Below are 15,360 nucleotides of genomic sequence, written 5' to 3'. Positions count from 1 at the left end.
AAAATTTTTGTCTCTCCTCAAGAGTGTGTATGTCTATGTGCTTGCATTTTACCGTTGATATTTTCACGCTCACTTCATTTATGTGCTTTGTTTTGCCGCTTTTATTTCCACGCTTCGTTTTCTGTTATATCCGTACCTGAGTTTTATTTGGCTTGATTTCGCGGGTAGCTAACACTCGTCGTAATTTGCTTTAGACAATTTGGAGTTTGAGTTCAACGGCTACGAGTTAAAAGAAAGATTTGAGAAATTGGTTGGCAACGGAAATTTATAAAGATCACAATTTTATAATTTAGATGCTTAATCCAAGCTCAAACACGTTTTTATAAGGAAAATATATGATATGATTTTATGGAATAAGCAATAGATCCACGGAAACTTAACCTGTGGTAGCCACATAATTTTTTTCTTCAACTAACTCTATATTGAATCTGAACCATGTCTGCAATAGTTTTCGAAAACACTTTTCCCTTTTCTGAGGTTGAGAGGTGTAATGTAGTGAAAAACACACTCGGTAGTTTTGCTATTATAACATATTTCGATGAGCTACCATATCCATAACAGAATATTTTAATAAATTTCGTTCTTTTAAGGGTATTTCTACAATTTAAAACCCCTATCCGCCAGAAAAATGTGCGAAATGTTGAGAAGTTACACTGAATAGTAAACGGAATATTCATATTGCTTCATTATGATGAGAGAGATTGCATATATCACCTTTTACACACATAAAACTTTACACAGGCAAACACATAATTTTATATCAAGACAATTTGAAGCTTATTATAAGCTAGATAGTTACTTTCGGTCTAGGAAAAACTAGTTGATGAATGACAAACATAAAGAACAATTTTACAACAAATTAATAAGGTTTACGCTAATACTACCTTTTTATTTTATAATCGGCCTAATAAAAATCGTTTTTCGATGCTTTTAAATAAAAATTTGTCATAACATATAGGTTAGGTTAGTCCGGTAGGCTAATGAGCCAGAGATGGATCAGTTTTGGTTCTTTGCGATACCAGATATAGGCTCGTTACGAAGTCCATGAGAAGAAGTTATCTTTTAAGAAGCCTGCGTTTGACGCGAATTGCAATAAAATCTGTGGTCTCACGTGTCGCATACTGTAGGTCCCCCAAAGGATTAAAGCGTAGCCTTTGCCAATACAGGACAAGTGCACAAAATATGCTTCATTTTTTCCCTGAAAATTTCTTGTAGTTTTCTCGATTTGTCAGCCCCATTCTATAGGCGTGTGGCACCAGCAGACTATGACCAGTGAGTATTACAATCATGTTCTTACAGCTCTTTCTATAGAGTACCGTTCCTGCTGGTACTTGTATATTTCCGAACTACCGTTTTTCAAATGACTTTTGCAGTTTTGTACTCAGATAAATCTTTCCATCGCGTTTTGATTTCCCTTGTCATACTTTTGTCCAGATCGTCGTATAGATAATACATGATGTAATGGTGATCACGTTTTCATGTGTGTGCCATACACCACTCTTAGCAATTGCTCTCGATGCCTTTGCGACCTGGAACCCTGTACAGCTTAAGTCACTCTCCTCTGCTGCCTTGCTTTCCGAGACATTTTTGGCCGATATCCGAAACGAGGTCAAAGCGTTGGTTGCAGCTTGGCTGTCCACGTAGATGTTGACTTTTTCGGTTTACTCTAAGGCTTCTTTCTCAATTGAAAAGTGGGATCATGTAGTTGGCTCTAATAAAAATATGTATGTCACTCAAATTCTATGTACTAGAATACTGAAAGTTTATTTAATAATGAATATCTATTTTCCCCCCTTTGAAATTATCATCCCCAGATTCGTATATCGCATTTCTGCCAGCGTTTGTTTTTTAATCCACAAAGTGCTTAAAAAAGTATTTTTTTATGATCTTGTTTAGCTCCTCTTTGAAAGCAGTTTTTATTTCCTCAATCGTAGCGTTCCGTCGTCCTTTCATGTGCCTCTTCAGTTTTGGAAACGAAAAAAATTCAAAAAGGGCCTGGTAGGGGAAATACAGTCGCATTCGACTTAACTTGGCGCGCTTTTTTCGCTCTTGCACAAGCATAAACCTATGATTCGTGACCACTTAAGATCCAGTGGGGCAGGCTAAGTGCAATATATACGCGACGCTGTTTTTGGTTGAAAGTGAGCAATTTCGGAACAAAAAATCGAAGGCGAATTGAAACACATTGATGCAAAACAGCGGACAAAAATTAACTAAGCTTTCAAAATAACTGATTTTGTCAGCATTGGTAAGGGATATAAGTATCAACACGACGCCATCGAAAATCGAATACTCGCCAGCTAATTAAACCAAATCCAACTAAATAGTGTCATAGTCAGGCACATACATAAACATATATGCACATACACCCACCTCAGCTAATAGGTGTCGAAAAGAAGCTTCACACGTTAAATTAACTGAGTTGTCACACAACTTAGAAGAGCCGGAGAGAGGAAGAGAGCTAGCACGTATGGCATATGATTATCGCTGGAAACGTTAAAATGAATGTAATGGCAACAACTACAGATTTTCGCACTTCAATTGCTGCACTGCATTTGCAGCAACATTGAATGCACACATACAAACACACATATGCATATTATATAGTATATGGAAGAAGTGAGTGTGCGTGTGTGTGGCCACATTTACATAAACGGTATCTGCGTGTTTGCAATCATCATAATCCATTTTCAAAAATGTTGCTGACAGCTCACTAAACAAAGCACATTCAGCGCTCGCACGCACGTACACACTCACAAACGCAAACACGCAGTTGCTTAGGTCCCCACTGCTTCTGCTCACTTGAGCGCATACTTGACACCAATTAATGCATACGTACATACATATGTACTTACGCACACACACCAACACAAGCAGAAGATTTTAATATATGACAACATTTATTTCAACTTTTCAAAAAATAAAAAGAAACAAGTAAGGAAGGGCTAAGTTCGGGTGTCACCGAACATTTTATACTCTCGCATGGTAAAGTGATAATCGAGATTTCATAATACGTCATTTACATATTTTTCAAATACCGTATTTTTGTAAAGTTTTATTCCGCTATCATCATTGGTTCCTAATGTTTATACTCGTATTATACAGAGAAGGCATCAGATGGAATTCAAAATAGCTTTATATTGGAAGAAGGCGTGGTTGTGAACCGATTTCACCCATATTTCGTACATGTTATCAGGGTGTTAAGAAAATATTATATACCGAATTTCATTTAAATCGGTCTAGTAGCTCCTGAGATATGGTTCTTGGTCCATAAGTGGGCGGCGCCACGCCCATTTTCAATTTTTAAAAAAAGGCTGGGTGCAGCTTCCTTCTGCCACTTCTTCCGTAAAATTTAGTGTTTCTGACGTTTTTTGTTAGTCGGTTAACGCACTTTTAGTGATTTTCAACATAACCTTTGTATGGGAGGTGGGCGTGGTTATTATCCGATTTCTTCCAGTTTTGAACTGTATATGGAAATGCCTGAAGGAAACGACTTTGTAGACTTTGGTTGACATAGCTATAGTAGTTTCCAAGATATGTACAAAAAACTTAGTAGGGGCAGGGCCACGCCCACTTTTCCAAAAAAAAATTACGTCCAAATATGCCACTCCCTAATGCGATCCTTTGTGCCAAATTTCACTTTAATATCTTTATTTATGGCTTAGTTATGACACTTTATAGGTTTTCGGTTTCCGCCATTTTGTGGGCGTGGCAGTGAGCCGATTTTGCCCATCTTCGAACTTAACCTTCTTCAATTTTTACTCAAGGCTTGCCACGGACGGACGGACGGACAGAATACGTCGTGATCACATATATAACCTTATATCTGTTTCATTATGATATCTCAACATTTTTACTCCTCCGCTGAAGGAGGTTTTGCCTCATTTTTTCCCTGCTACAGCTTGCATACATCTGACGGACGGACGGTATCTGCACAGACGGACGGACAGACAGACATCCGGATTTCAACTCTACTCGTCACCCTGATCACTTTAGTATATATAACTCTATATCTGACTCTTTTAGTTTTAGGACTTACAAACAACCGTTATGTGAACAAAACTATAAATACTTGGTGGCTCGTTAGATGAATTGTTCTCGAACATTGTTGCGATCTTGTTGAAACCACATGTATGAAAACGTAGCGATCCGCTGAAGGAAAAAAATACGGTTTTGTGCGCTGAATTATTTACGTAGCCATTCAACCAGAAATGAGCCGTTACGCTTATACATCTGTGTTAGTGTGTATTTGTGCATTTGAAATTTAATCCATATAAAGTATCTGCAAAATGCGCAAGAGCTGCAAAAACGAATTTATAGTTGGGAAGGCAGCTAAAGATTTGTTTCAGTATTAAGAGATTTTGGTAATAAAATTCGCAAAACACGTTAGCTTCTGTTGTCACCGAATCTATAAAAAAATCACCCTTCACAAATAAAAAGTTTTCCATCGGTTCGTAAGATAGCTACATGCTAAGTGCTTCGGTCTGAACAATTTTTCGTAGTTCTTGGATAACAATATATGCAAAATTTCGTAAAAATAATTTATGAAAAAAAAAAGTTTTCCATATTAGGTCTTGCTTTTGATCGTTCAGTTTGTACAGCAGCTATAAGTCATAATGATACCATGTAAGCAATTTCTTCGCAGCTTGTGGCTTTGCCTTAGAATAATCCATGTCATATTTTGTGAAGAGGTCTCCTCAAATAAAAAGTTTTCTTAACAAGAGCTCGATTTTGTTAGTTCAGTTTGTTTCAGTTTCAGCTGTATTGATCTAATCAACAAATTTTTTCCATATACCGTTGGCTTAATATATAAAAGGCGTATCTACATTTTTTTCGAAATCGCGTTTTTAATGTATTCTGGTAGACCACTGTCAAATACTCCTCCCCTTAAAAAATTAGTGGGCTATGATCGTAAATAACGGATTTATAGTCGTATAAAAAAAAGCCCTAACTCATTCGAAGTTTTTTTTGAAAGGAAAAAGCCCTAAGTCATTTAAAGTTGAATTTAAAATAGACATACAATCAAAGCCACAACAGAAATTGCACTACATTTTGTATCTATTCTTATTCTTATTGTTTTGCTTTTGTATTTACTTTAAAAGAAAACGGGATTTCCCCGAGTTTGTCTAGCATAAGCATATTTTCTGTGCTACGTTCCGTTCGTCGGTACGTTTTTGTTTTTTGTGTCAGTTCAATTAACGTTTTTGTGTTGGAAACAGTTTTTTGATTGAAAGTTTTAATAACATGAATTGTGCAAAAGAAAATTCTGATTCAGATGGTGTTCCAAAAAGGAAAAATACTGCTAACAAATCCGAATGGAAACAAAATGTAAATAAAAGAAAAAGAATGGAAGGCGTGGAATATTTGGGTATATCAAAAAAAGAACTTTGTCAAAAACCTTCTAGGCAATTAGGAGAGCCATGTTCATCACGATTTTGTGTAAAAAGTGCGATGAGAAAGTGTTCGACGTTTAATGAGTCCACGCGAAAAGAAATTTTTAGTTTGTTTTGGGAGATGTCCTGGGAGCAAAAGAGGCAGTATGTTGCAGGTCTTACAAGCTTTTATGAAACAAAAAGGAAAACCTCTGAAAATTCGAGACGGAATCAGTCCATATCATATTTCTTGAGTCATAATTCAAAACGATTACAACTGTGCCGTGAAATGTTTTATTCAACCCTAGGAGTAAAGGAAAAGATGGTTTGAAATTGGATTAGCAGCGCCGGTAAACACGGTACTCAATGGAGTCCCGATAAAGCTTTAATTTTGCGCAAAAATGCTAAGCGGTCATCAGTTATAGGTCAGCGCAAGAAAAACCGACGTGACTTTCTAAAAAAATGGCTAGAGGAGTTGCCAAAAATGGAGTCACATTATTGTCGAAAAGATAGCAAAAAGTTTTACTTCGAATCGGATTTTTCCTCATATCAAGAGATTTACAAGCTTTATGTCAACGAGTGTGAATCCGAAAAAGAAAATGGACGCCTAAAATTGTCGTACCCAATATTTACGCAATTAATAAAGGAATTAAATTATTATATTTTTAAGCCAAGAAAAGATCAGTGCAATTTATGCGTATCACATAAAGTTAATAATGTTTCCGATGAGCTATACGAAAAACATAGAGAAGAAATCGGAAAAATGCGTGCAGAAAAGCAAAACGATATCAAAAATGCTGAATCCGGACTATGTGCAGTATTCTGTATGGATGTGCAAGCAGTTAAATTAGTGCCTCAACTAAACGCGAGTGCTGCATATTATAAAATGAAGCTTCAACTACATAACTTTACTGTCTATAATATTGTAACGCATGAATCAGATAATTATGTGTGGAACGAAACAGTTGGAAATTTAGTCTCTTCCGTTTTTGCTACATGTATTATTAAGCACTTAAGGTATTTCCATGCTCGATCGCCTGAAACCCATCACATTATTATTTACTCGGATGGTTGCTTTCACCAAAATCGTAATACTGTTTTGTCTAACGCCTTGTTGAATTTTTCAAAGGAAAGCGAAATAACAATTGAACAGAAGTTTTTAATAAGTGGTCATACGCAAATGGAATGTGATGCATCGCATTCCCTTATAGAGAGAAAAATAAATAAAAAACAAATAAACTTGCCGTCTCAATTTGTTCAACTCATTAAGGAATCTAGAAAAGTTCCAGCACCTCTACAAGCGCACCATTTGCGTTATGATTATTTTTTAAATTTCGAAAATATTTCAAAGATATACACATCAATACGACCAGGTGAATATTGCACACTGAAACAACTCTTTAGATATATATACTTAAGTTTTTTTAAAATTGCAGGCAGGGGCATTGGAGATCATACAGTAAGCATGCTTCGAGCCTTGGCGTATGACTCGTCAGGATCAATTTATTTTAAAACAAATGTAACGGATGAATATCAGTTACTCCCACAGAGATCGAGGTTTCCGATTGAAAATGTGTCCCCCGATTGTCTTTATAAAGAGAAAATAGCCATATCTAAAAAAAAGTGGGACCATTTGCAAGATCTAAAAAAATTTCTTCAAGCAGATTGCCACAGTTTTTATGATAATTTACCTTATAAAACCTAATTTGTTTACAGTATAATAACATCTGCCTTGAAATATATATTTTAGTTTTAATTATATATTTATTTTACTTCAAACATGAATTATTATATAAGTTTGTCCTAATTTTAACTTACGACAAAAAGCCCTAACTTAAATTTATTTTCAAGAAAAATAATAACATAAAGCCCTATCTCAAATAACTTCAAAGAAATTAAAAATAATAACAAAATTATACCACAATTGAATTTGTTACCTGTTTTGAATAAAAATTGCAATAGAAATGTTTTTTGCATCTTAAGTTTTTAAGGTTTTATTCAGTTTTTTCCTTCTCCTGAAAAGTAACGAAAAGTGTAGATACGCCTTTTCTATATTAAGCCATCGATACATATTTTAGAATTATTCTTAAGGGAATTATTGTCAAATTCCGTGACGATGTCTTGTCAGTTGTCATATAGGAACTAAGCTTTGATCGTTCAGTTTGTGTAATCCTAGATCGGTGGTTCCTGCAAATAAACAGTTTCTTGGAGACGTGTGCGAAAGGAGGAAACCATTTGCGAATATATCAACTCAGCTCATAATGCTGATTATCTCTATACATATAGTAAATGTTTTAGAGGGTCTACGACAGTTTGTTCTGGGTGTTATAAACTTCATGACACACTTTACATACCCTGTTTAGAGTATAAAAGTAAACATTTGTATGTACGAGTATGAGTTTGAATCCATGTTCTGTATATATTTGCTCTTAAGCAAATTACACAGATTTTTAGATGTCTAAAATGGATGTTATTTGGCACCAAGTTGGATGGAGGAAGGAGGCTTAAGGCAATGAAATGGTGTATGTAAACACTATCACACCTGTTCATCTATATATGTATGTATGTATCCACGTTTAAAGTATTCGCAAGCTATTTTGCATATATACATGTATTTAAATTTGAACCTATATTTGTCTCTTTTATAAGAAAGTATTAAATATATCTTAATTCATTTTTCAAAATTAAATTGGGAAATCCCCTTCCTCAAGTCGTTATTTAAAAATGTTTCACTTAACAAGTAGATACAAAACTTGGAACATGAGCAAAACTCTGGCAACTCTATATAAAACCTACTTTCGTTATTTTACTTCTGTATTTTATGCCGTGGAAAGTTTTCTAATAATACAAACTTACACTCACCAGAGAGCACTGACCACTCTACTCAATATATTCAATGCTTTGTGAAAATTGGGTTGTACTTAATAAAATTTTTACTTGAAATGTTAAAATGTTTGTTTTAATTACACACTAAAAAATTCAAAGTTTTGATGATCTAAAAAAATTCCTTGTCAAAAAGACGAAAATGTAAAGATGCAATACAATCCTTTTCAAAAAGTATATTGGTGAAGTTCTTGCGCTCTTTCGCACGACGCGGTAACCAACGGTCAACACATGAAAGTATTATTTTTACAGAAGACGAAAATGCACTGTTGAACAAGATTTTAACAAATAAAATTCCAATATTTATGCAAACACTTCCAGAATCGCAAAAAAATGTTATTTCAACGTGATCGCCTTTTCTTTTTCCCATACAAACGAATGAATGCTGTTAGTAACGCTAATACTCGAGAACAGCTGAACCAATCTTGATGAAATTTTCAGAGGTTGTTCGCTGTGGATCGAGGAAAGTTTAGGAATAAAAAAAACCGTAAGCTTTTCGTGAGGAAACGTCAGAAAGTTGGACAATTCCAAAAAAATAACTTTTTTTCATACAAAACTTTTTTTTTCAACTTTTTTCCTTTTGTTTTTCAATTGTCAAATATGTCGTTTGCTTTCTTTATTCCGGTTATTCAAAAAAAAATTATTAAAATTTATTCCGTGAAAACGTTAAGTGTGTTTCACACAAAGTGCTCAATTACAGATTGAAATTTGTTACGATGCCACGAAGAGGTCGCGTTCGTTTTGGCATCAACATAAGTATGTATATTGACAGCCCATGGCACATGACCGAGTATTCCCAGGATGCGATGACATACGAATGAAATTATGGATCGCGGGCAATCTGCAAGCAATCGCAACGATGTCAGAGCACGACTTTTCAAACAACAGTTGCGATGTTTTGTAAACTTTATCTTAAAGCAACGTATATGTGGTGCTGTTAGATGCTGGATGTACTCTGTTGAGTGGCAAAAGAGAGGTTTGCCGCACGCACATATTCTTCTTTGGATGGTGGATGGTGGTTACACCAAATCAAATTGATGAAATCATTTCTGCGGAAATTCCTGATCCAGAGATAGAAGCAGAATTATACGTATATATGTCTGACAATAAATGTACGAAACACTATCCAGGTGCTTTTCTTTCGGAAACACAAACTAGAAATGATGGATATCCAATGTATCAGCGTCGCTCACCAGATGACAATGGCAGAACATTTAGCATTCAATTTAGAGGCGTGAATATCGAAGTTAACAACATATCGAAGTCGACAACATATGGATCGTACCATATTCGCCACGATTGTCTAATTCACTTTCAAAAGTCATGTCAATGTTGCGTATTGCAATTTGTAATCGATAAAATGCGTGTGTAAATACGTCACCAAAGGAAGCAACATGGCGGTTACTGATCTTGAACGATACGGTCGATACGTGAAATGCAATAAAGCGCTTTGTATGATATTTACTTTTGCGATTCATGAACGTTTTCCGACTGTTGTGCGTCTCGCAGTTAACTTGGAGAATGACCAAATAGACTATTTCAACACAGAGAATACAGTACAGACAAAGAAAACACCCCCAGCAACAAAATTAACATTTACGAGTTTTTTTCTCAACTTTCGTCAGTGAACCGTTTGCGAGAACTTGCTCTATTCGGAAATATCTTGATATTATACATACAATTACAATTACAATTGCTGGAACATGATAATCACTGGAATGAAGTTCGCACACTTTTCGCGATGATCAGCCATCAAATTAGCGTCATTTATGGAATAAGAACAAAAATGACATTGCCGAAGACATTTTACATCGTATTCGCTAAGGATTGGAAATGGGTAAATTCCGGTTGATACTTTCGGTGGTTTGATATCAATTCCATCTTCCCTTTACCAATTCCTCAAAGATGAACTCATCACGAATATTCGGACATTGGACAAATTATCGTAACTACAATTCCTAAAGTCCACGCGCAATGTTTGCTGCCAAAAATACCGATGCTGTTGACTTAAACTGGAAGATTGAAAGTCAAATTCCGGGAGACTTGCGCTCATACAAATTGATCGATCGTTGAATTGCTAAATTCTTTGAATAGGCTTGGTATGCCACCGCATCATTTGCGTCTCAAAGTTGGATCTGTCGTTATTATGTTCCACAATCTTCATGCGCCTAAACTGTGTAATGAAACCTGACTGATTGTGACGCAGCTATCGAATACAAAGGGGCAGAATGCTTGATTCTACGAATTCCTCTGAGTTCTAACGATTTGCCATTTCAGTTCAAACATATTCAGTTTCCAGTGAAAATTGCATTTGAGACACAAGGATAGTCGCATAGTGTATGGTATACATATGGAAATGCTATGTCTTTCACTCGGCCAGATATACGTGGCCTGCTCACGAGTTGGAAAACCATCTTTTCTATACACCGGAACAGAAACCAAAAAATGTTGTTTATCAAGCTGCGACACATTGAAAAAAAGTAAAATGATAAATTCAACTTTTTCATTTCTAAACATATAATTTCCCGCAGGACAACGACTGCGGGGTCAGCTAGTATATCATAAACTAATATTTCGAGAGCAGTCAAATTTGGAGACGAACCTTTTGAAGGTTACGGGTAACTAAAAACGATATGGATTAAAGTCTAGTAGAGCCATCTATGCGTCAGACCGAGGACTTTTCAATTGATTTTTTAGTTGCAGTTAAAGTAATAAAATTCACAAATAATGCATTTAAAATTTCAGAGCAATGTTCGCTGAAATATAAAGCTGGCAACCTTCACAACAGTATTTGAATTGTCTGCACCCACAACATTAGCCCATTGTTTTTTAATAATTTGTAAACCAAAAAGTTTATTCCAAAATGGCTTTTGTTAATGCACATAACACCACGCAGACACAACTTTAACACAACCACAACAGCAAGCAACCTTTCTGCAATCATAGTTTTATTTGTTTGTTTTATTTTTTATCGCCGACAGTGCAAAGCAACTTAAGATCGATGCTTTTGTATGTTTTCAAAACTGATAAATTTATTTATGTTGCCAATTTAAGTTGGCAAGCGCCTGTGTATGCCAAACAAATTCTTTTATGTACGTAGTTTAAGCAACTCGCATACACATACTTATACAAACGTTTTAAAAATTATTTGTATGTGTCGGAAATTGTGGGCAAGTGCTCCAACAAATCCTTATTCCACCTTATTCTCTCCGTCTGTGGGGAACACCTTTTCAAGCTGTTTCAAATGCTGCCACCGCCGAAAACTTTGTAAACAACACCATTGTGGCACGCATAGCTCGTACATATTTACCAACACAATTCTACACATATGTAGCCAAATAAAACAAATGTTGGTGTAAGAAGGTATAATCAGTCACATGTATTTTTACGTGTATTTAAATCAGTGTGGGTTGATAATCTGCCTACAAGGACTAGCTTCTTCTTCTTCTTAATTGGCGTAGACACCGCTTACGCGATTATAGCCGAGTTAACAACAGCGCGCCAGTCGTTTCTCCTTTTCGCTACGTGGCGCCAATTGGATATTCCAAGCGTAGCCAGGTCCTTCTCCACATGGTCCTTCCAACGGAGTGGAGGTCTTCCTCTTCCTCTGCTTCCCCGGCGGGTACAGCGTCGAATATTTTCAGAGCTGGAGTGTTTTCGTCCATCCGGACAACATGACCTAGCCAGCGTAGCCGCTGTCTTTTAATTCGCTGAACTATGTCAATGTCGTCGTATATCTCGTACAGCTCATCGTTCCATCGAATGCGATATTCGCCGTGGCCAACGCGCAAAGGACCATAAATCTTTCGCAGAACTTTTCTCTCGAAAACTCGCAATGTCGACTCATCAGTTGTTGACATCGTCCAAGCCTCTGCACCATATAGCAGGACGGGAATTATGAGCGACTTATAGAGTTTGGCTTTTGTTCGTCGAGAGAGGACTTTACTTTTCAATTGCCTACTCAGTCCGAAGTAGCACCTGTTGGCAAGAGCAATCCTGCGTTGGATTTCCAGGCTGACATTGTTGGTGGTGTTAATACTGGTTCCTAAATAGACGAAATTATCTACAACTTCAAAGTTATGACTGTCAACAGTGACGTGAGTGCCAAGTCGCGAGTGCGACGACTGTTTGTTTGATGACAGGAGATATTTCGTCTTGCCCTCGTTCACTGCCAGACCCATTTGTTTTGCTTCCTTGTCTGGTCTGGAGAAAGCAGAACTAACGGCGCGGGTGTTAAGGCCGATGATATCAATATCATCAGCATACGCCAGCAGCTGTACACTCTTATAAAAGATGGTACCTTCTCTACTAAGTTCTGCAGCTCGAACTATTTTCTCCAGAAGCAGGTTGAAGAAATCGCACGATAGGGAATCACCTTGTCTGAAACCTCGTTTGGTATCGAACGGCTCGGAGAGGTCCTTCCCGATTCTGACGGAGCTCTTCGTGTTGCTCAGCATCAGTTTACACAGCCGTATTAGTTTTGCGGGGATACCAAATTCAGACATCGCGGCATAGAGGCAGCTCCTTTTCGTGCTGTCGAAAGCAGCTTTGAAATCGACGAAGAGGTGGTGTGTGTCGATTCTCCTTTCACGGGTCTTTTCCAAGATTTGGCGCATGGTGAATATCTGGTCGGTTGTTGATTTTCCAGGTCTAAAGCCACACTGATAAGGTCCAATCAGTTTGTTGACGGTGGGCTTTAATCTTTCACTCAATACGCTCGATAGAACCTTATATGCGATGTTGAGGAGGCTAATCCCACGGTAGTTGGCGCAGATTGTGGGGTCTCCTTTTTTATGGATTGGGCATAGCAAACTTAAATTCCAATCGTTGGGCATGCTTTCGTCCGACCATATTTTACAAAGAAGCTGATGCATGCACCTTATCAGTTCTTCGCCGCCGTGTTTGAATAGCTCGGCCGGCAATCCGTCGGCCCCTTCCGCTTTGTTGTTCTTTAGGCGGGCAATTGCTATTCGAACTTCTTCATGGTCGGGTAATGGAACGTCTGCTCCATCGTCATCGATTGGGGAATCGGGTTCGCTTTCTCCTGGCGTTGTGCATTCACTGCCATTCAGCAGGCTGGAGAAGTGTTCCCTCCATAATTTAAGTATGCTCTGGGCATCGGTCACTAGATCACCTTTGGGGGTTCTACAAGAGTATGCTCCGGTCTTGAAACCTTCTGTAAGCCGCCGCATTTTTTCGTAGAATTTTCGAGCATTACCCCTGTCGGCCAGCTTATCAAGCTCTTCATACTCACGCATTTCGGCCTCTTTCTTTTTCTGTCTGCAGATGCGTCTCGCTTCCCTCTTCAATTCTCGGTATCTATCCCATCCCGCACGTGTTGTGGTCGATCGTAACGTTGCGAGGTAGGCAGCCTGTTTTCTCTCCGCTGCGGCGCGGCACTCCTCGTCGTACCAGTTGTTCCTTTGCACTTTCCGAAAACCAAGGGTTTCGGATGCAGCTGTACGTAAGGAGTTTGAAATGCCGTCCCACAGTTCCCTTATACCGAGTTGTTGATGAGTGCTCTCAGAGAGCAGGAGTGCAAGCCGAGTAGAAAATCGTTCGGCAGTCTGTTGTGATTGCAGCTTTTCGACGTGGAACCTTCCTTATACCTTCTCTGCCCACCTGGCGTTAAAGTCGCCGCTTACGGTGCTGACATCGTGGGGGGGCATCTCTCTTTTAGGTTCCCAAGCACCCCCAAAAAAAAGGGATTTTTGGTCACATCGCCCTTTCCCACCCGTGGGGTGGGGAGATCAGCGATATTTTGAAGAACCTCGCTTTGCCCCCATTGGGGTTAGACGTTCATTCACCGGGTGAAGGGGACAAAAACTCGGCGAGGAGTTCTCCCACCACAACCCCAACCCTTGCCCCTCCTTTATATTTTTTTTTAAAATGCCCGGACCTCCTGTCTTTTTTTTTCCCGCCCATCGCATTTCTGGCCGGGGGTTGTTTTCCCCTTTTTTTTTCCGGGGCCTTTTAACCCAGGGGCCCGGGCCCCCCCAAATTTGGGGGAAATTCGGACATCCCCTTAAATCGTGGTTGTTACCGTTCCCGGTTGTCATAAAAGGAGTTTCTCATCGGTTTGGTTTTTACTTTTTCTTTTTGGGGTGGGTTTTTGGGGGGCCCCCAAACCACCCAAAAACCCCTAGGGGGGGGATGTTCCCCTTTCCCATTTTGGCTCCCTTCGAACGGGATTTTATTTTTTAACCCAGAGGATCCGGCCCAAAGACCAAGTGGGACCCGCTTGGCCCGGAAAAAAATCGTTTTCCCCAAAGGTGAATGAGCAGAGAATTTTCCCTCACTTGCGTGAACTTCTACACATGCCCCCATCCCCCCCACATATGGCTAAACCCTTTAACTTTTTCCGGCCTTAGCCCAAAAGTATTCACTGGGGCCAAAAAAAAATTCTTTTATGCGACCCCCAAAAGGGATAAGGCGAATCATGCCCACAGGAATGTGGCGGGCGCACCCGCCACGCCCCTATGATAAGTAAACAACAGCCTGGGACGGGGACCCTTTTTTTATGACGACCATGGAAAAAGTCTTTTTTAATTTTAAAAAAAAAATTTTTAACTTTTTCTTAAATTTAAAGAAATGATAATTTATTTTTTAAAAAAGATAATTTAATAAAAAAATTGGGTTTGAAAAAACCCATTTGCTGCCAGGGGCCTGCCGTCAGACCGTCAGACAAAAACACGAAAGCAGGGCCCCAGTGGGCCCGGTGTTTTTTCAAACGCCAGTAAACAAATGGGGGTCCGGGAAACGAAATAACAAACCCTCGCCCCATGGGTCTCCAGTCAAATTTTTGGGGCGGGGTTTCGGGGGTTGGGTCATAAACATCACCGGGAAGGGGGTGAGTGGGTCCCCGCCCTTATTCTAACATCCGGTTTTTAGCCCGGGCCGTTTGCGTAGCTCCAAAGGTTTAAAGGTTTTGTGTCACCGGGAGTAGCTGGTGTGCGCCCAAAAATTTAATTTCCCGATAAAAGGGAAAAAAAAAGGGGTGATTTCAAATATTGCTTTAAAATCCAAAAAAAATAAAAGAAACGTCTTAACCTTGGGGAACCGGAAAGGAAGGCACGGTGATCGCGGGGACCCAATCCGGGGGTGT

At 38.6% G+C, this 15,360-nt stretch overlaps 2 protein-coding genes across 2 annotated transcripts in view; one reads left to right on the top strand and one right to left on the bottom strand.

Moving 5' to 3' along the window:
- Positions 1 to 15,360, bottom strand: part of LOC126754624 (uncharacterized) — a 235,957-nt gene that overhangs the window by 43,804 nt on the left and 176,793 nt on the right. The gene's annotated exons all lie outside the window — the stretch shown is intronic.
- LOC126754569 (uncharacterized) lies at positions 4,818 to 7,231 on the top strand. Its single transcript, XM_050466663.1, has 2 exons — positions 4,818 to 6,745; positions 6,809 to 7,231. The coding sequence occupies exons 1-2, from the start codon at positions 5,857 to 5,859 to the stop codon at positions 7,075 to 7,077; spliced, it is 1,158 nt and encodes a 385-aa protein (XP_050322620.1). The 5' UTR covers positions 4,818 to 5,856; the 3' UTR covers positions 7,078 to 7,231.

The sequence above is a fragment of the Bactrocera neohumeralis genome, chromosome 4, assembly GCF_024586455.1.
Source record: "Bactrocera neohumeralis isolate Rockhampton chromosome 4, APGP_CSIRO_Bneo_wtdbg2-racon-allhic-juicebox.fasta_v2, whole genome shotgun sequence".
Lineage (NCBI taxonomy): Eukaryota > Metazoa > Arthropoda > Insecta > Diptera > Tephritidae > Bactrocera > Bactrocera neohumeralis.
Note: the sequence above shows the minus strand (reverse complement) of the source record. Positions and strands in the feature narration are given on the sequence as shown.